Below are 21,676 nucleotides of genomic sequence, written 5' to 3'. Positions count from 1 at the left end.
CCTGCATCAGGCTCCCCTGCAGGGAGCCTGCTTCTCCCTGCGCCTATGTCTCTGCCTCTCTCTTTGTCTCTCATGAATAAATAAATAAAATCTTAAATTTTTTTTTTTGTAAAAAAAGAAAAAAAGAAAGCACTTTGTTAATTCCTAGCTGCCTGCCTCTGTTTTCTTACCTTTTGATTTTTAGCTCCCCAGACCACCTTTGGTGTTGTTTATTCTTTCCTCTGATTGGATACACATAGATCCATGATTTCTGTGTAAAAATGACTCAGACTTGTGTGTAACGGATAAGCTTGAACTTAGGAAAATATTTAAACCAGGGTGGCAGGTTGCAGGGCATCTGCCCTTTTGAGCAAATAGGCGGGGGAAGGTGGGAAGGAGTAATGGAGGGACATTGACCGTGACTCCCAGACAACACACACCGTGAAATACCATGCGTGTGTCACAGTTCCTAACGGCACGGCTGCTCATCTCCACCCCTCCCCTGCCACCATTCAGTAAAGCCAACATTATGCCAACAGAATCCCTTTTCTAAAGTACAGATTTGGTCCTGTCATTCCTCATTGCCTAGTGGATACACTTTAAACTTCCCATTTGAAATGCAAGAACCCAGGGCACCTGGGTGACTCCTAAGCATCTGCCTTGGGCTTAGGTTATGATCCCGGCATCCTGGGATACAGCTTCACGTTGGACTCCCTGCTCAGCAAGGAGTCTGCTTCTCCCTCTGCCCCTCCTCTTTCTTATGCTTTCTCTGACTCTCTCTGGCTCTCAAATAAATAAATAAAATTTCTTAAAAAAAAAAATTGAAACGCAAGAACCTTCAGAATTGCTCCTTACCTTTTTTTTTTAATCCATCTTCAGTCAGTCCCAATCCCAATCATTAATTTTTTAAATGTCTTTACTTTCTGCCATTACTTGCCACCACCAGTTACTCCCCATACTCCCAACCACACACATCCCACTCATACTCTCCCAGGCATTGGCCATTGCACTTGGGGTTCCTTGGATTGAACCACTCTTTCCCCAGTGACACACTTGGTGAAACTCTATTCATTCTTTGAGACCACACATTACCTTGTTACCTTTTCCCTCAAGCTTTCCTGTTCTTGACCAATGTGGCTGCTCCTCCTTCCATGCTTTTTGTTTATATCTCAGCTAGAGCTCTACTTTTCTTTAATTAAGTGAACATAGACATTATCTTCTTGGTCTACATGATTTCATCATTCCTTCATTGATCCCACCAAGCAAAAACACATTTACTCAGCATCTCAGTGCACACAGGGCTGTCTGTGGTAGGGGCTGGGGTTCCAAAATGATTGAAACTAGTTTTTTTCCTTTGTGACTTAACAATCTCATGAGAGGCTCATGTATTGGCAAATACTATGCAGGGCAATGATAAACATTCACATATCTATGCCTTGTCTTATTCATGCCAGCATCCTTTGCACCCCCTCCATGGCAAATTAGTACTCAATAATTTTTTAAAGATTTTGTTTATTTTAAAGATTTTATTTATTTATTAATGAGAGACACACAGAGAGAGAGGCAGAGACATAGGCAGAGGGAGAAGCAGGCTCCTTGCAGGGAGCCCGAGTGGGACTCAATTCCAGGACCCCGGGATCACGACCTGAGCCAAAGGCAGACACTCGCCCACTGAGCCAGCCAGGTGCCCCTAAAGATTTTATTTTTAAGTAATGTCTGCACTCAAGTGGGGCTCAAACTCACAACTGTGAGATCAAGAGTCACATGCTCCACCAACTGAGCCAGCCAGGCACCCCTGTGCTCAATAATTTTTTTTTCAATAATATTTTTTAAAAAGAGAAAGGGGTGAGTGAATGACAGGATGGCTGGATTGGTTACAAACACTATACTAATACTCTTCAGGCTGCAGCTGTTTTGTAAAGCAATTACAAGAACAAATATTTTACTTATTAAAAATTGTTAAATACTGACTTATATTGTAAGAAAAGTCAGAAAATACATCCTTTTATCAAACCCATAATTTTAACAATATTATCAAGGACAAAAAGCTTAATCTTTTTAAGTGAGTCAATATTGAGTTAATACTAGTATGAAGTGTGACAACTTGATAACAGAAAACAAATTGCTGATGTTTGAGAAATACTGACTTGAACTAGGGAATTGTCAGTTTCCTTTTCCTTCATTTTTTTTCTTTTCTTAATCCAGTCTACATTAATTTACTTCTAGAATTTTTGGAACTTCTTGAAATAAATCATTTTACTGTAAAAACCTGCAGCCAAAGGCAATTATAAACTATTTGGTTTCAATCTTGAAAAGAGTAGAACAAAGAACACTGTGTTTTGAAGATGAACGAAACCATATTTAGTATTTATCTCCAAAGTGACTCTGCAAACTCTCCACTTCAGTGTCCTGCTTTTCACAGGCCATGACCTACACAGATGACAAGGAATAGACCTACCCCATAGGTTGGGCTATTATTTATATGAGGAAGCAGGAAGATTAGGAAATGGTTTTCCCAGACCTCTTGAGCAGCTGAACATGGTCCTTTGACATTTAGGATAAAGCAATAGTTACTCTGGGAAACCAACAGAAATCTGTCCTTGTCCTTCATTTAGCCACTCCATCCCTGCCAACTTCTTTCTCTACTGCCACTACTGCTTGCTGGTTAACACTGTGCTCTCCCCCCCGCCCCAGCCCATTCCTTTCTTTTGCTGCTTCTTGGCTTTGCTTATTAATGTCTGTTTGTGAGGCTCTGCTTTGGCTGCCATATTGCCGCACCTGGGGTGACCACCTGTACCTACGTGGCCTGGAACTTTCCTGGTTTTAGCATAGAAATATATGCATCCTGGTAACACCCTAAGTCCTGGGCAGACCTGGCCCATTGGTCACCCTAATGCCTTTTTCTCTACACCTCATTCAAATTCTGTAAGAAAGAACAGGGGAGATGTGACTGGGTCTCCGAATCCTTCTCTAGCCCAGAGCACCCTGAACTCTTCCATGGAGAGCACTCCAGCTTGGTTCCTACTGATTTGGGGTGGCACAGAGGAGCTCCCCACTGCCTTCCTCAGAAGGCACTTGTGCGTAGGGCACACTTGAGATTTTATCAATTCCTCACTCGTCTACGTTACTACATCAGTTTGCCATTATCAGGGTCTTGGGTTATTTTTTTTTTTTCTTTTTCGTTTATTTATTTTAGAAAGGGGGGGAGGAACAGAAGGAGAGAGAATCTCAAACAGACTCCCCACTGAGCACAGAGCCTGACCTGAGACGATCCCACGACCCCAAAATCATGACCAGAGCCAAAATCAAGAGTCAGATGCTCAACCAACTGAGCCATCCAGGTGCTCCAGGGTCTTGGGTTCCTATGCACATGGGTTGGGGGTACATGTAGAAGGAAGGAAGGAAGTGCGTGTTGGAGCACAGAAGCAACTAGAAACTACTTACCATTTTCTTCTTTTGCTTTTATGAATTCAATCACTTCACATAAACTAGACTCCTCATAGAGTGTTGTGGAAAACTTGGCCCAACCTCTAATTAAATATTTTATCCCACTAAACCTTGCCCAGTTGAGTGATTGTAAAGTTTGAGAAAGAATGTGTTTCAAAAGCAAAACAGTATAATCTGAGAAAGAACATTTTAAGCCCTAGTAGCACATGAGGAGGAGCACAGAATTCACCTGGCAGGGTAGGGGGGAGAAGCAGAACCGCAGGACAGGGGATAAATGCTACCCAGGTCTTCTTCCTCCTCCCATTTGGCTCCTGAAATGAGGTCCCTCATTATTAAAACTGTTTCTTTCCATCTGCAAGAAACACAAGTTATCCCCTCTCCTTCCATTCTGAGGGCTGGGGTGGGAAAAAATGAAATCACTGTAAAAGTACTTAAGCTCTGAAGCACATGATTGGTTTTCAAGAATTGACTATAAAACCTGAGGGGGGGGGTGCAGCTTGGTGGAGAAGCTGGAGCGTGGCCCACCCTCTGCACACCCCGAGCCTCTGGAGCACCTGCCCCTGCAGCACTGCTCCCCCACACACACACACTGCCCTTATTCCACTGGCACAGTGTTAGCCTCCCGGGGCTGAGATAGAAGAGCAGCAGCGTTTGCACTGACCCTTCTGTTCTTGGTTGTCTGAGGCTCTCACAAACTCACAAAAACCGTCTGTGGCTATTACTCAGTAAAACTAAGAACTGAATGGGGCACCTGCGTGGCTCAGTGGTTGAGTGTCTGCCGTGATCCCAAGGTCCTGGGATTGAGTCCTGCATCAGGCTCCCCATATGGAGCCTGCTTCTCCCTCTCTCAATGTCTCTGACTCTCTTATGTCTCTCATGAATAAATACAAATCTAAAAAAAAAAAAAAAAAAAGAAAAGAAAAAGAAAAAAAAAAACCCCAAAACGTAAGAATGAAGAAAACGTGGGAAAAAATATTCAGGTGCATTATTCAAACAAATTCTAGGGACACCTGGCTGGCTCAGTGGTTGAGCATCTACCTTTGGTCCAGGGCATGATCTCAGAGTCCCGCGATCGAGTCCCACATTGGGCTCCCTGCATGGAGCCTGCTTCTCCCTCTGCCAGTGTCTCTGCCTCTTTTTTTCTCTCTCTCTCTGTCTCTCATGAATAAATAAATAAATAACATCTTTAAAAAAAAAAAGAAAGAAAAGAAACAAAGTCTAAGTTGGTGTTTATTTGACAGAGAAGCATATAGACACAATCCAGTCTCACATGTTTCTCCCCTGTCTGGTAGGGAAGACCAGGCGCTCTGAGTTCTAGGGTAGGAGGCAGGGGGGAAGGAGAGCAAAGGTTCAGGGGGAAGAGGTAAGGATAACCCCCCTTCAGGACCCTAGGAGGCATGTCGTGAACCTCTCTTTCTGCTGTACCAAAGTCATCTCTAGGGTGGGGCTCTCAGAGCTTGCACACTCTACCTCTGTGCTATACCCCAAGCCCACCAGACTACGGGACATACCTGTACCCGCCCCCACTCACCTCATAGGCTCTTTCCACTGTCAGACCATGTTCAGGCTTCTCCTCTTCATCTCTGATGGCTGGTCCCAGCCTCATCTGTCCCATGTCCTGGGATGTCCTTGGCATTATAGAACTGGCACATAGGCAAGCACGTGCATCACACATAGTGTACGCTGCATCTCAATGAGCAGAGAAGGCACTAATGCCTAATGCCACGTGGCCTGTACAGCAAAGATCCTGACTTTGCTGACCCCAGATAAAACCAACCCTGACTTTATTGTCTATGTCAATATAGCAAAAGGAATGAGAATAATTGAGGGGTCCCTAGGGAAGTTGTGAGAAAAGAATACAAAAGCTCTTGAGTATTAAACAAACTCAACAGAGTGATGGCTGACGGCGGAGGCTGACAGGTGCTAACCCTGCAGGCCTCTGTTTGCTCATCTGCGAGATGGGTGAGGGCAGTAGAAGCTAACATCTGATGGCAATTTTCTGGCTCTGTGATTGGTTCCCTGAAGTAAGTGCTCCCCCAACAGTTCGGAACAGCTTTGCAGAGCATGTGGATTAGCTCAAGGGCAGAAGTAGGCCAGGGAAATGCCTTCCCAGGGAGGCCTCACCAAATGCTAATGAAAGGGTTCACAATAGCACCATTGGGTAAAGCAAGTAACAAGCGGAGTGCTCAGTGCTCATAACTGTGGGAGTGCTCACATTCTCCTGGGTTCCTCTCTAGCCTGGAGGGACTCTATATAGACTTAGATCATGGTTTAGCCAGCTCTGGGATAAAAGAGGTGAGAGCATACAAGTTGCAATTTTTGCTTAAAAGTTGCCACCTGGAATCCAGACCTGGTCTGCAGTGACCACCCAAATTAGAGCTGAGCGCTGGCTTCTCCCTGATGAGCTGCACACATGGCAGCTCCGGCTACACTCTTTGGCACACGTGGGTCTTTGCTTTCCAGCGTCTTCCAACTTAAAAGAGATAAATGAAACCCCGATAAAAATGAACATCAGTGGATTCTCTTGAAGAAAAAAAAAAAAAGCAAATACGCTTAAAGCATTAACACATTGGGTCTAAGTGTAATTCATATTTCTAATTGCCTGAAGAATTTTATGGGGAAGGGGAAGCAAGTTATATGACATGGAAATAGACTTGAGTAGTGGGGGAGGCTATTGGCCAACTCCCTTCTCCTAGGCTGGCCAGATCTCCTCGGAGCCGTTGGGATTTTCAGGACTCAAGTGAGATCAGGAAGATTGGTTACCCTGTAGAGGGAATGCTGGAGATATAAATGGTGATATGGTCACATCTGTGAGATCGTTGCCCTAAAGACAGGAAAATTCTGTTTTGATGGATGAATCATACCAAATATATCATATGGTAGACTTGTATTCTCCGATGTGAAATTGGTGGTGGGGCTTGTAAAACAGCTCCGATGAGGTTCACACTTTTAATTAATGCTTAAATGTCTCGCGAGCTCCACATAGGGAAACTCGAACAGCATTATTTATGCTCATTCTGCATTTCGAAACCTGAGGAGCACATGGGGCTTATCTTGGCCTACCCACAGGTGACCATCTGTGCTGGTTTGCCAGGGACAGTCGTGGTTTCTGCATCTTGTCCTGTTGCGATCATGAATAGTGTCGCCTTTCCTTGTCACAAGTGCTCTGGTTTATATTTAAGTATAAGGTCACCCTCGCCAGCTGACACGCTGCTGGCAAGAGTGGAATTAGAGAGCCTACATTTCATTCACCAGATCGTCCACTTAAGCAAATGTTTTCCCAATTGTCAAAAGTCTTTTACTTCTGAACTCCAGGGTGAGGCACAGCAGCGTCCCCTTGGGAGAGGCGATGTGCAGCACGTCAAGGCATGGGGGCTCTGGATGAAACATTCCTGCTCCATCTTTCACCTGATCTTGTTTCGTCTTACTTTCAGTTACCAGTGCCTTTGAAAAATGTCATTTTATGGCTTACGCGAGCATTAATTATTTCTTTCGTGTCCTGATGTTGAACCGCTGTAGGCTCTCTTGTTCTTAATAGGGTTTATAATAAAAAAAAAAAAAGAATTTGAAAACATATCAATGCAGTTTCACGAATGCTGTATTTTAGCAATTCCTCTCTTGAAGAACTTACACGAAGAGTTGACATGCTTTTCGCTGCTCTATAATTAAAGAGGACCGCTAAGAAGTCACATGTAATAGTTTCTGACCCTTGTGAATAATGCCCATCGTGGCAGCTAAGTTGTGCTATCAAAATCAGTAGCGGCCCAGTTCTGCAACAGGTTAGCTCCGCCTGCGAAACCACCATTTGCCCCCTTATCTCCATCACTTGTCTTTCCTTTGAAATGACACTTGTGTGTGTGTGTGTGTGTGTGTGTGTGTGTGTGTGTGTTGGCTCATTCTGAGGCATGAATTGCCAACATATGGAGCCATTAACGAAGAAATAGTCTTGCACCTTCGCTGGTTAACAGAAATGGAGTTGAAAATTTAGCCCCCTGGTATCATTATTGTAGCTCTCTGTATGACTGCAGGAAAATCACATTTCAAGTTCCTCCCGCTTTCCTTCTGCCTTTCACAGCAAATTTCAAAGTAAGGCAGTAGGCAGATTGGTTTGTAATAGCAATTTTTAAACCTAGAAATTAAATTAAACCTAAAAGCACGGTGTGCTTCTAGTTCAAATAGGGTTTCTCCCAGAAAGAACATTTGCACAGTAACAGCAATGACAATAATAGTATTTTCTCATGAAGATCTGAGTTACAGAGCTTACGGAGATTGCAGAAAACAGTCAGCGTTTTCTAGAGACCCCTCTCAGAAAAGCTGACAAGCAGCTGAAAGGTCCTGGCAAGGTCTGTGCGCTTTAGAGGGAAATGTATAGAATAGCCAGTGCAGAGGCATTAATACAGTGCTTTCTCGAATTGTTTTCAGTTCTCTTTCTCAAGGAGAAGGAACAAAGGGTCAGTAACTAGTCCGGGAGAAGCTTCCCCGATAGAACGGTGAGAAAGTTTCACCATTCAACAGAACATGATTTACTGTAAATATATGTCTAGATTTCATGGTCCTTTAATGATTTATGTTAATTATCTTCAGTGGTAATGCCTTTTTCTTTTGTGCATTCCACACAGAGTTTTCTTGGAGGACTATCTACACAGCCCCGCAGTCGGCCTTGCCTGTGGGGGAGGGGAGGGTCCCAGCAGCTGGGACACGTGGTGGACAGAGGGGCTTCCTTGGGCTGCCTGGGAGCTAACCAGAGTTTAGAACTGGTGGGAGAGTTGCCCCTATTTGGCCCATTCGGGGATCCACTGGCCCAGAAAGGGCTGCTCTCATACTTTCCAAACAGCCCCAGGAAAGTAAAATCTACGTGAAAAAAAAATTAAAAAAAAAAAAAAAAAAGCAAAATCTACATTTTTTTTTTCCTTCCTGGATTGAAAGGCTTCCTAGCAGGCAGGGTGCTGTTGGTTGTTACGGACTGCTATTATTACAAGTGTGCTATTGTCTCCTTCTTTCTGGGGGTTTTGCCACCATACTGTGTCAAGTGGCAGGTAGGAGCTGCTAGGAATAGGCTCTTCTCGCACCAGAGCCCAAGGACCGCTGGTCTAGACCAGCTCTCTGGCTGTGGTGTGTCTCTGCCCTCTCCTCTCCCCACCCCAGTCATTTCTGGCAGTAATAATGTGAAGACGAAGACACAACAGCTACACACAAGGATCAGAATGATCTGGACCTGGGGGCCCGAACACGGATCCCTCCTTCCTGAACATTTTGTATCTGAGAAAATTGTAAGGTTAAAACAAGATTCATCTGGCGTTTGCCCGCAGGGAAGCAGTACAGAAACTGTGTAAGATTAGTTCCTCCTTAAAGCAAGATTATCAGGTAATTCTGTTGCAAAGTCACAGAGACCTTGAGCTCTGTCAACTCAACTGCCTGTATTCATGCTGCCAGGCGCGGCTTTAACTTTCTAGAAGATTCATCACCTCCTGTTAGGAGTTTCAGGGTCTTTTCTCCCCTTCCTGGCTTAAGTTTGGCTCCTTCTCTGGGATGGCCATTTACCTTCTGGTCTATATCCTTTGTCCATTAGGGGTTTCCTACATATTTTTGCCCTGAAAGGCCAAAATATGTCCCCCATACTGCCAAAACACACAGGTGACTCAAGGTCAGAATCTGGAGGATGGGCCAACCATTGTTCTGCATGGATTCTTGATCTAAATTAATCTAAACCTTGCCCCAGTGGGGTGTTCAACTGGGTCAAGGTATGGTCAGCAGGCTAACCATTGTTCTTTTTTTCCCTATGAAAGATGGGGCCGCTGCAGATGAAAATATCACACTCTTCCTACTAGTGATTGTGTTACTTTTTAGATGGCTGGAATGGCAGAGCTAACGTTGCTTAGATTATTTTCCCATCTTTTTTGTGTGTATGTGTGTGGACATTGTGTCTCCTATTTTCACTTTCTGGGAAATTTGCCAGTTTTTCAAGGACTGGGTAAAGAACAAAATAAATATTTGTAGATGGTTTAAAAGGAGAATGAGTATGTTGGATGCCACTCTGCCCATCCGAAGAAAAGCAATCTTACTGCCTTTCAGATATTTTAAAGTAATTAACTCGAGAACTTCAGAAGGTTGATTGGACTAGTTTACTTTTCAGATTTGTGACCGTGTGTGTGTGTGTGTGTGTGTGTGTGTGTGTGTGTGTGTTGGGGAGAGGGGAGGTGTCAAAGCCTAGGCGAAGGAGTGCAAACTCTTTTTAAAGTTCAGTTTAAGTGATTGAAATTGTGTGAAAAGTAAACAACCTCTTTGTATGTGTTAATCAGGTTCTAAACAGTTATCGCCAGAAAGTGTTTACTTAACAACATTCGGCACATAGGATTTCTTTCTTTTTCTTTCTCTCTCTTTTTCTTTTCTTTTCTTTTCTTTTTTTCTTCTTTTCTCTTCTTTCTTTCTGGATTTCACTGAAATTTGGGATGTTCAGCAGTTGGCTGCTTAGTAATACGTAAATCAGCCTGTTTGGGGAGGTTCACTCTGTCTGTGTCTGAGATTAAAGAAACCAGAGAAGTGGCTTCCAGCGCCTGCCGGTGACCCTGTGTGAAATGTGTCCCTTCCCTGGCTGCGGAATCGGGGCAGTCTGCAGCGGTGCAAACAGGCGGTCTGGGTCCTGGGTGGGGAAGCCCATCACCTGTTGGGGCCTCGGGCGCGCGCGGCGCAGGGCGGGCCCGGGGGCAGGGGCAGGGCCCGGGGTCGGCACAGGGGCAGGGGCAGGGGCAGGGGCGGCTCCGAGCACAGCACCCTCCACCCCCCCCACCCCCCCGCTTCCTCCGGGACAGTCTGGCGCGCGGACGGACGGACGCGGGGACGCAGGCACCGAGGGACGGGGGCGGCCCGACGCTGGAATGCAGTTTTCTCGGGCTTGGGAGACTTTGCACCGGAGCGGAGAGTAGTTTGGGGTGGGGTTTCGCACGGTCCCCTCCTCCCCACCCCACCCCCGGGCCCCCTTCCAGGCGCTTTCTGGGAGCTCTCAGAACTGCGCTCTCTGAAGTTTAAAGAGCAGCGAGGGGCTTGTGCCGCAGGCGGGGACAATGGAAGAAAGCGAAAGCCAGAAATGTGAGCCGTGCGTCCCGCGCTCAGCAGACGGCAGACAGAAGCAGGGTAAGTCCCCGGCTCGCCCGGAGATGGAGTCAGGGCCCCGCGTGCTCCGCGCCGCCCGCCGCCCTCGAGGGCCCCGACCTGGCGCCGTCCTGGGGCGCAGCGCTGTCGGGGCCCAGGGCAGACCTGGGACCCCTGGGTCCGGCTGCATCTCTGGCAGGCCCTTCTCCAGCGGCAGGAGCGGTGGCGGGGGGTGCCACATTGGGGGCACAGGGAGCAGTCGGTATGTGCTCAGTCTCCAGGCGGTGACAAAACACACCGCCCGGGGCGGCTTTCGGTCCGCGCAGCTCCGGCCGCGGGGGAAGAGGAGCCGCGTCTGGGAAAAGCCGCCCCGGGGACCGCGGCGTTTCCATTCATTGGTTGGGGGCGGGAGGGAGTCCCGTTAGGCAGATGCCTGCTCCCTGCAAGTTTTGCGGAATTTTCGAGTTACGTTACAGACTGCGGGGACGTTTTCTTTTCCAGATCAGAACTGCAGGGCGCCACTGGCAACCTCCGGATGATAGATGGGGCTGTGTGAATCTCTCAATGCTCTGGTTCAAAAGTCGGGAGTTGTAAGACCATCTTGGTAAATTTTCCGCAGGCAGTTTTCCTTTCATTGTGTTTGTGATCGGCTTGTCTTTTCCGTAGGGAATTTCCAGCAGCTTATGTTGTTCCAAAGAAATTGCACAGCGGGGCTGGGTGGCCAAAGGACTTCTCTGCTCTCCGCTCTCTGACGTCTGTGATGCCTGAGCCTATCATACCGGGTCCTATAGGCAGCCTGTTGGTAAACCCGCACAATCCGAAACCGTCCCCGCCCACGCCACCCCGGGTTCAGGCGGCGGCCAGAGAGCCAGAGGAGCGCTTGCGGGGCGGCTGTGCTCCGAGTGGGAGTAGGGATTGATTATGCACAGGGGAAAAGGTGTGTGTTTTAAAAAGGCCAAAGGGAAGTAACAAATGACTCATCTACACTGAAAATGCAAAACTAAGCTACGCAGAAGAAAATGGAATTGCGAGAGATAGAACACCCCTGCACCCCACCCCCACCCCTTACTCCCTCCCCGGTGAAACTCAGGAGACCTTAAGCTTAGTAAACCCTGAGGAATCCCCCGGTTTTACAGTCACCAGTCTAGGTATCTGTGTTTGTGCTTCTAAAACAGAGCACGCTCCTCCCTGAGGGCGCCTGGTCGGAGGGGTCCAGTGGAAGATAAGGTTTCCCTTCCATCCCCCACCCCCACCCCCAATTCGATAAGAGGGGAGCCTACAGCAGGGATTCAGTCTTTGGGCCTCTGCTGAAATAAATGACACAGAATCTGGAGGGGCAATTAGAACGGGACCAATTTAAGAAATGGCTTTCAAAAAAGATGCTGCAGAGGCTGGAGAGATGGTCGGGGCTGAGGGAGTGTGATCACTTTATTCATTTACTCATTCATTCAGTGAATATTGAACATCTGTTATGTAGTAGTTACTGTTTTAGCTGCTGGGGATCCAGCAGTGAACAAAGTCGTTGGAAAATACTTGCCTTCATTGAACTTATGTTCTAAGAGCCCAGTCTGGAGGGGAGAGGGTAGTAGAGAGAGGCAATGGACAGGTAAGCAAAAATATATAGCATGTTAGATGGCAGTGTTGCCAGATTTAGCGAATAAAAATTACAGGATGCCCAGTTAAATTTGAATTTCAGATAAACAAGGAATAGTTTTTTTGTTTTTTGTTTTTTGTTTTGCATAAGTATAGCCCATGCAATATTTGGGACATACTTCTGCTGAAATTATTCATTATTTATTTGAAGTTCAATTTTAACTGGGCATTTCCTATGTTATCTAGCAACTCTATTAAGTGGAAATAAGACTACAGGGAAACATAAGCCAGGGAAAGGGAACAGGGAGTACACAGGGTTGCAAGTGAAACTGTAGTAGACAAGGTTATCAGGGAGATCCTTACTCGTGTATATTTGAATAAACCTCTGACAGAGGCAAGGGAGGGAATAGGCAAGAACATGTTCATAGAGCAGCAAGGCCGGGAGAAAAGAGGTTAAGAGGTAATGCCAGGCCGGGTCACACAGGGCTGTGAGACTATGGTAGAGATTTGAGCTTTTATTTCAGAGGAGGTAGGGAGCTGCTGGCAGGCCCGACTTGTCACATAAAAGGGAAATACCGGGTGCTATCCTGAGAATAACCCCAGTAGGGGTAGGGGAAAGGCGGGAGGCCATTTTGGAGGCTTCTGCAGTAAACCAGGCAGTAGCTTGGACCAGCAGGTAGTAGAACAGGTGGTGATAAGAAGACAGGTAGGTTCTAGATGTATATCGAAAGTGAAGACAAGGAACGCCTGGGTGGCTCAGCCATTGAGCATCTGTCTTTGGCTGGGGGCCTGATCCTGGAGTCCTGGGATCGAGTCCCGCATCGGGCTCCCAGTGAGGAGCCTGTTTCTCCCTCTGCCTGTGTCTCTGCTTCTCTCTGTGTCTTTCAGGAATAAATAAATAAAATCTTAAAAAAGAGAAGGCAGGAAGGCCAAAAGAATTTCCTTAGAGATTCAAAGTGGGATATGAGAGAAAAGGAGTCAAAGATGGTTTCAGAAACATTGGTCTGCCTTGATGGAGGAATGGAGCTGCCATTTATGTAAATGCGAAAGCATTGGAGTACAGTAGAGGAGAGGGTGTTTATGGTTTGGAAGTGGAAGGGGAGAACAGGAAGGCCTCTGGATAGGTTACGACCTAGATGTTTATCTCGCACCTAAATGGAGATGCTGATTGCTGCGTGGATATTCTCCCCTGGAATTGAGGAGAAAGGTCTAGGGTCTGTGGCAGGTCTGCTAGGATTGAGTCTGTGTGTACAGGACCCAGAGGTGCTCTCTGGAGCACTTGAGCATTTAGACGTCTGGGAGAAGAGGAGGGGTGGTCAGAGAGATCCTAGGGGTGAGAAGTATTCAGGTTAGATGTGTAGGGTCCTGTTGAGTTCTGGGTGAAGCGAGCCTGAAAAGGAGAATGGCTTCTGTTCCAGTTCTTCGGCCAGCACGAGGACCATCCAGAGAGGCCAGGCTTCTGCTCACATCACCCGTAACACCCCGTGCCTGTTCCTAGCCTGGCACCCCTCGTGGTGTTCGTTTATGTATACTTCACTCAATTACAGCGTGGTATTCCAGGGCAGACGAGGCCTTCCTCATCTGTACATTCCCTGCACCTCACAGAGCACCAGGCATGTAGAAAGCACTCAATAAATATTTCTTGAACAAAAGGCTAATTATACCACCCCAGGGCTTGGAGTTTACCAATCTATTATAGATAAGGATTCCCCCAGGGTGATCATGAAACTTACTGTCCAGACCAAGGCTCTTTGGGAGAGAAAAGGAGCCCTATAAATAATTTTGCTGGGACAGCAGTTGTAACACACAACTGTTTTTGGCAAATTGGGGCATATGGCGGCCTCAAGAATAGCTCTAATCAATGAGGCTTCCATGGCTGAATGGGCAGCCTACTTAAGTCAACAGCAGCATGAATGCATACTGCGGGTGAGCTGCACCGTGCAGAGGAGGCACTCAGTAGTTACTGGCTGAATTGCATCTAAGAATCTGACACTCCCTTTGAAGGCCATGGGCTCCCCAGAGTGATCCTGGGGCATTCCTTGGGATGCGTGGGCTCACAGCAGCCCCAAGATGCCTGCTTTTTCTCAGGCCCCTAAGCTCTTGAAACCCCTGGGCCGGCAAAGCGTTATCAGCCCTCCTGCTTGCCGCCCCCCTCCCCCCCAACCCCTGAATCCCCAGTGTTTCAAGATAGTATTTATCTGCTTTGGTGGTAATCATTTTGCAATAAACAGATGTATCAAACCCACATACAGTACACCTTGAGCTTGCAAAAATAGCGTTGGGAGCCCCTGCAGAGCACAAGCTTGGGGAGTCCCAGATACTCAAGTCTTTGCCCAGAACTCTAAAATTGCCCCATCAGTCTTTGCCCCTTACCCGTTTTATCCTTCAGAGTACTCGTTACACATTTGTTTATTGTCTGCCTCCCTGATTATAATGTGGATCCCCCGTGAGGCAAAGGAATTATGTCTATCTTGATCACAACTTCAGTGCATTTCCTAACTCCTTTCCGGGTATGGAGGAGGCACTCAATAAATATTTTTTGAGAAGGAATAAATGAATCATCTGACCATGAGAGATGAGATGATGAGACTTTTCTGGAGAGTGGATAGGCTGTTCCTCTTATGTCTAAAACCTATACCAGAAACCTTCTTTATCACTTACTTAATTTTTAAAGCTTTTAAGGTGAATATATATAATGGTCTAATTTCAGCTGTAATTTCTTTTTTTTTTTTTTTAAAGATGTTATTTATTCATGAAAGACTAAGGGGTAGAGAGACAGAGACATAGGCAGAGGGAGAAGCAGGCTCCATGTAGAGAGCCCGATATGGGACTCGATCACGGGACTCCAAGATCACGCCCTGAGCCAAAGGCAGACGCTTAACCGCTGAGCTACCCAGGTGTCCCTCAGCTATAATTTCTGTGCCAATTGGTGTATGATGTATGGTGTATGTATATCCTAATATCTGTAGGATATTAATGCAAGAACTGGCCAACCAAGGAACCCTGCGGGCCCCCCAAAAGAATATGTGGTATGTATTAGGTAGGCTAATTGTAACAACCCTGAAATCTCTGTGGTTTAGCTCAATGTTAATTTTTTTGAACACAGTGGAATGTGGACATTCCTGGCCAGGTGGATCTCCTGAGGGCCCATCTTTAGGCTGATGGGGATCCCATTCCCCAGGGCCTTGACGGCTTCCACTGGAGCTTTTGCATTCACCCAGCTAAAGAAGAAAGAGAAGGAGCACAGAAGATTATTCAGGAAGCCTGGGGGCCAGGACTAGAGGTGCCTGACATCACTTCTACCCACACTGCATTGGCCAGAGGAATTAGTACAAGGCCCCAGCTTGATGAAGGATACTGGAGTAACAGTCTTTCCCTGTGGGCAGCAGGAGGACATTATGGTTTGGAGACATAGATGGACAAAATACTGTCACTGCCACAGTAGGTCCGCGTAGGTAGTACAGCCAGACAGTGACTCCTCACAATGTCTCCATGACAAGAGGGGATCTTGGCCTAATTTTAAAAGCCATACCTTAGAGATAACCACCAAAGAGCCACTATAAAGAAGTGAGGAGGTGGCTTCTCTGATCTTCACTGGGGAATAAAAATCTCAGGGAAGTGCTGTTGCTGGCTCTCAGGGTAGAAGGCAGGTGTGGGATGTCTGAACCATGCAAGGTCTCCTATCCCTCCTGTAAGTCCACCCACCTGCCTGGGGCAGCCTGACCAGGGCCGGAGGCCACCTCGCAGCTCCTGTGGTCTCCTGCCTGCGGGAGAACTTGCTGCATCTCAGCCAGGAAGCCCTTTGAAACTCAGAAGATTCTCTCTCCAGGCACTTGGGCCCCGCATTCCTCCCGGCTTCTGCTCACAGGAATGCTCGATGGGCTGCTCTGTGCCCGAAGCTCCTGTTCTGCTGCAAGTGAGCTGCAAGGAGGAGTGGCCCTGGGCGCGGCAGGAAGGGGAAGCTGGAAGCCTTGTCTTCATGCTACAGCTTCATTATTTGTTTGACACGGATTCCCAGAATAGCAAGCGGCCCGCCACACCCATCGTTACATGTTAGCACCCAAGTGCATTCCAGGCAAGAAATAGAACTGTATTTCTGTGTTGATGGCTTTGTGGATAATGAGGACTTGGCGGGACCCGGCTCTCTGACTCCATGGCTGTGGAATTGTGGAATTGTGACTAAATGCCCTTGGCCTGGTCCCCTTCTTGGTTGTTTCTGTCTCTGCTTAGTCGTTCCGCCCCCCCCCCCCCACAAAGATCGTGTTCTCCCCAGATGACTGAAATGGTGGACTTGTCCCTTCTGCTTCCAGCGTGGGGGTCGGCAGCTCCCGAGGACCGCACCTGACCGCACCTGACCGAGGAGGAGAGGGCTCAGGGGCCGGGGATGCCTGTTCAAGTGGCTTTTCATGGAACTTGGGGTTGGGTGTGGGTGCCTGAAAGGGTGGAGCAGATGCCTGGTGGTGCGATGGGAAGCAGATGGGGCCCAGAGCTGAGGGAGGCATAAGCTCCGCCGGGATGGGCTATCTGCAGGGGGGCTGTGCATCTGGCTGGCGGTGCATTAGCCATTGGGGCCCTTTGCTGCTTTCTTCCAAATCGCATTAAACCTTGTTAGGTGGGGATCCCTGGGTGGCTCAGCGGTTTGGAGCCTGCCTTTGGCCTGGGGCCTGATCCTGGAGTCCCGGGATCGAGTCCCATGTTGGGCTCCCTGCATGGAGCCTGCTTCTCTCTCTGCCTGTGTCTCTGCCTCTCTCTCTCTCTCTCTCTATCTATCTCTTGTGAATAAATAAGTAAAATCTTATTTTTTTTTTTTAAAAAAAACTTGTTAGGCAACTGGAGACATTTTATTTTTTTTAATTTTTATTTATTTATGATAGTCACACAGAGAGAGAGAGAGAGAGGCAGAGACACAGGCAGAGGGAGAAGCAGGCTCCATGCACCGGGAGCCCGATGTGGGATTCGATCCCTGGTCTCCAGGATCGTGCCCTGGGCCAAAGGCAGGCGCCAAACCACTGCGCCACCCAGGGATCTCAACTGGAGACATTTTAAAGATTTATTTATTTATTTATTTATTTATTTATTTATTTATTTATTTATTTATGATAGACAGAGAGAGAGAGAGAGAGAGAGGCAGAGACATAGGCAGAGGGAGAAGCAGGCTCCATGCACCGGGAGCCCGACATGGGATTCGATCCCGGGTCTCCAGGATCGTGCCCTGGGCCAAAGGCAGGCGCGAAACCGCTGAGCCACCCAGGGATCCCCAACTGGAGACATTTTAGAAGAATCCATGAAAGAGAGTGAGAAAAGGGAAAGTACCATAAAGTTGACCTGACCTTCTAGCGCAAAGGGTTAGGAACAAACGGGTTTAGAGAGTCAGCGAGTCGGAGCTGCTCCAAGGTGACTGGTGGCAGAAGATTGACTCTGAACCCCGCCACTCCCCCTCCTGTTCCTTTCCCAATTTATCTGAAGGAAGGAAGCGGAAAAGTCTTTTTCTGTCTCCAAGGGGCTACTGTTCTGGCTGTCTTGACCTAATCTGGGGATCCTTGAAGGAAACCAAATAGTTCTTGTGAGTCCATGTGTCAGACCAAGGCAGAATGGAACTTTCTGGCCCTGCTAGTAGCAGAGGTGCCTGAAGGTTTAGTTAGCCACATGGGTGTCTGTGTGTTTGCCGGTGTGAAGAAGTCTCCTTTCCCCGGGATTCAATCTTGCTAATGAATCTAGCTGTCCCGGATAATTTTAAAAATATGTTAATGATGTCAAAAGTAATCTTAGAAATCTGTACAAAAGTCAACAGTGTTATATCAAGTATACAACAGGTTTTTGGCTAATAGAAAACTCATGTGCACACATACACGCTCCAAAAGCAAAAGCTAAACCAGATTGCACACTATTTACCAACCTGACATATGGCATTTTCTGCCTCTAGCTTTATTCAGTGGGTCCTGTCTTCTATTTCTTTTTTTTCCAAGAAGACACCACAAAAAAGGGAGCCATTGTGTGAGTCCATGTAATGAGAAGGGAACCAAAATAAATGATAGTTAATCCTTCAATATCTTTAAATCAATAGTTTCATCTTCTTCCTCTTCTAAATTCACTGCTGAAACTAATGAAAAGTAGGGGAATTAACCAATTTGGCTATTTTTTCCTCCCTTTCCTCATCGGTGTCTGATGGAGATGCTATAATTAGCAACTTAATGAGAAGTGAAGGGTAAACAAGAAGAATTATTCCCAGAACACTCTTCTAGGGATGGAAAACCAGAGTAGGAAAACCAGCCTGAGTTTAAAATGTTTTCTATGCCTAAGCAAAGAGTGTTGTACCTAGAGTTCTGTACAAAGACGTTTCTAGACAAAGAAGCGGGAAATGCATTGGTAGCATTGCCTTTAGATGAGCTAGTTTATGCATAAACTGGACACTCCGGATATCACTGGTGTAAAGTTTTGTTTCTTTATCTAGACTCCCATCTAGAACTTGCAAATACTGGATCTCTTTTTCTACATGTAAATTTTTGAGATAAGTAGTGAGCAAATGAGCTCTTATTGGAAACTACTTAAAAAAAAAGTTACAGGGATGCCTGGGTGGGTGGTTGAGCGTCTGCCTTCAGCTCAGGTCGTGATCCCGGGGTTCTGGGATCAAGTCCCACATTAGACTTCCTGCATGGAGCCTGCTTCTCCCTCTGCCTGTCTCTGCCTCTCTTTGTCTCTCATGAATAAATAAATAAAATCTTTAAAAAATAAAAATAAAAAATTGGGTAGGTTTTAAAGGACTTAGAGCTAGCAGACTGCATATCTCATACTAGTCCAACCATCTCCGGTTTATTAATGAAGATGGTGAGGCTGAGATAGATCACATTATATAGTCTAAGTCTAGAGTAAAAAGCAGAACTCCCGAGACCCTGCTCTGCTTTTCCCTGGGAATTCAGGGAACAGGGACACGTTATTCCACCTGCATCCGTGTAGTATGTAAGAACTGCTCCTTATGAAGAGAATCTGAAGGCTTCTGAACATTCATAACCTTCTCTCTCTATTCTCATTCTTTAATAATATTTGCCTGTTTTTCAGGTAACTAGAGAATGCAAACCTGACACCCTATCTGCCAACCATTGAAAATGAATACAGATTCTCTATTCATGTCCTGTAGGTGAAGCACTGTCATTGCCTGACTTACTTGCTCCCTTCTAGATAGAAATCAGTTTGTTCCTAAAGGCCAGGTCAGAGGCAGGGTCAAGGCCAAGGGTCTAGGTCAAGGCTGTCAGAATGATATCAAAGCTCTTCCCTTTTCACTGTGTGTTTTGTTTTATGTATGTATGTATGTATGTATTTATTTATTTATTTTTAAGATTTTATTTATTTATTCATGAGAGAGAGAGAGAGAGAGAGGCAGAGACAAAGGCAGAGGGAGATGCAGGCTCCATCCAGGGAGACCGACATGGGACTTGATCCCGGGACTCTAGGATCAGGCCCTAGGCTGAAGGCCAGGCGCTAAACCGCTGAGCCACCCGGGCTGCCCTTCACTGTGTGTTTTACAGACCCCTTCAGGTGAAATGTGTTCAGGCCTTTACATCCTCTCCATTTCTACCTGATAATAATATTAACCTAATAATATTTTATTGTTTTATAAATTTATTTTTTATTGGTGTTCAATTAGCCAACATATAAAATAACACCCAGTTCTTATCCCATCAAGTGCCCCCCTCAGTGCCCATCACCCAGTCACCCCAACCCCCAGCCCACCTCCCCTTCTACCCCCCCTAGTTCGTTTCCCAGAGTTAGGAGTCTCTCATGTTCTGTCTCCCTTTCTGATATTTACCACTTATTTTTTTCCTTTCCCCTTTATTCCCTTTCACTATTTTTATATTCCCCAAATGAATGAGACCATATAATGTTTGTCCTTCTCCGATTGACTTACTTCACTTAGCATAATACCCTCCAGTTCCATCCACATCAAAGCAAATGGTGGGTATTTGTCGTTTCTAATGGCTGAGGAATATTCCATTGTGTACATAGACCACATCTTCTTTATCCATTCATCTTTCAATGGACACCGAGGCTCCTTCCACAGTTTGGCTATTGTGGACATTGCTGCTAGGAACACTGGGTGCAGGTGTCCCAGTGTTTCATTGCATCTGTAGCTTTGGGGTAAATCCCCAGCAGTGCAATTGCTGGGTCGTAGGGCAGATCTATGTTAAACTCTTTGAGGAACCTCCACACAGTTTTCCAGAGTGGCTGCACCAGTTCACATTCCCACCAACAGTGCAGGAGGGTTCCCCTTTCTCCACATTCTCTCCAACTTTTGTGGTTTCCTGCCTTGTTAATTTCCCCCATTCTCACTGGTGTGAGGTGGTATCTCATTGTGGTTCTGATTGGTATTTCCCTGATGGCAAGTGACGCGGAGCATTCTCTCATGTGCTTGTTGGCCATGTCTATGTCTTCCTCTGTGAGATTTCTGTTCATGTCTTTTGCCCATTTCATGATTGGATTGTTTGTTTCTTTGCTGTTGAGTTTAAGAAGTTCTTTATAGATCTTGGAAACTAGCCCTTTATCTGATAGGTCATTTGCAAATATCTTCTCCCATTCTGTAGGTTGTCTTTTAGTTTTGTCTTTAGTCTTTTGCTGTGCAAAATCTTTTCTTTAGTCTTTTGCTGTGCAAAAGCTTCTTCTTGCAAGATGCATCCATGAAGACAAGAGAAACAAAAGCAAAAATGAACAATTGGGACTTCATCAAGATAAGAACCTAATAATATTTTAATGCTTTCTTAGTTTATGCTAATGGGGGGACTGGAATTTTTAGGTGGTTTACAAATCAGTGATTATAATAGCTACTTTTGGTCTTGGGGATGAAATAAATGTCTCAGAAACCACCTTCAGATTATAGAAATATAAAAGTCCTGTTACCAGCATGACATTGTAATTAAAAATAAAGAAATAATCAGAATCACTGGAGTTAACTTTTCTGTAATTACAGAGGAAGGTAAGGGGTAACCCAGTTGCCTGCAAACTAGTGTGCCCAAGTGTTTTCATTTTGAATAACCTCAGAGAAAGAGTCAGAAATAGCCCACCTTTTTCTGCAACTTATTTTAGTGTGATTTTTTTCCTATTTCCTTTGATTGTTGATTTTTCCCCCTTCTTTCCCCCCAGAAAATACATCTGCTAGGTGACACTTATACATTAAAAGCTGCCACAAACCCTCTTGGTATTCAGTAAATGAGCTTTGTAGTGAAATATTCATTGTGAACCATATTTTGTTTTTCTTTTGTCTTTCAGAACAAGGAAAAAGCAATCTACATGTAACGTCATTAGAAGATGCAGAATGTCGCAGAACCAAGGAACGCCTTTCTAATGGAAACAGTCGTGTTTCAGTTTCCAGATCTTCCCGCAACATCCCAAGGAGACACACTCTAGGTGGACCCCGAAGTTCCAAAGAAATCCTGGGAATGCAAACATCTGAGATGGACAGGAAGAGAGAAGCTTTCCTGGAACATCTGAAACAGAAATACCCCCACCATGCCACTGCAATCATGGGCCACCAGGAGAGGCTGAGAGACCAGGTAGGAACATGTTGCCACTTTGCTGC

The 21,676-nt window shown here is 46.1% G+C and overlaps 1 protein-coding gene across 12 annotated transcripts in view; it reads left to right on the top strand.

The window, feature by feature from the left end:
* Window positions 1-21,676, top strand: part of KIAA1217 (KIAA1217 ortholog) — a 432,659-nt gene that overhangs the window by 132,731 nt on the left and 278,252 nt on the right. For 6 of the 12 annotated variants that reach the window (XM_025463935.3, XM_025463945.2, XM_025463934.2 and 3 more), the window contains exons 1-2: window positions 10,234-10,557; window positions 21,367-21,650. In XM_025463935.3, the coding sequence (XP_025319720.1) occupies window positions 10,488-10,557; window positions 21,367-21,650 (354 nt within the window). In that variant the 5' untranslated portion in view covers window positions 10,234-10,487. Of the gene's footprint in view, window positions 1-10,233; window positions 10,558-21,366; window positions 21,651-21,676 lie in introns of those variants that run through there. The other 6 variants (XM_049099758.1, XM_049099757.1, XM_025463930.3 and 3 more) reach the window with 1 other exon arrangement.

Source organism: Canis lupus, chromosome 2 (assembly GCF_003254725.2).
Source record: "Canis lupus dingo isolate Sandy chromosome 2, ASM325472v2, whole genome shotgun sequence".
In the NCBI taxonomy this organism is placed as follows: Eukaryota; Metazoa; Chordata; class Mammalia; order Carnivora; family Canidae; genus Canis; species Canis lupus.
Note: the sequence above shows the minus strand (reverse complement) of the source record. Positions and strands in the feature narration are given on the sequence as shown.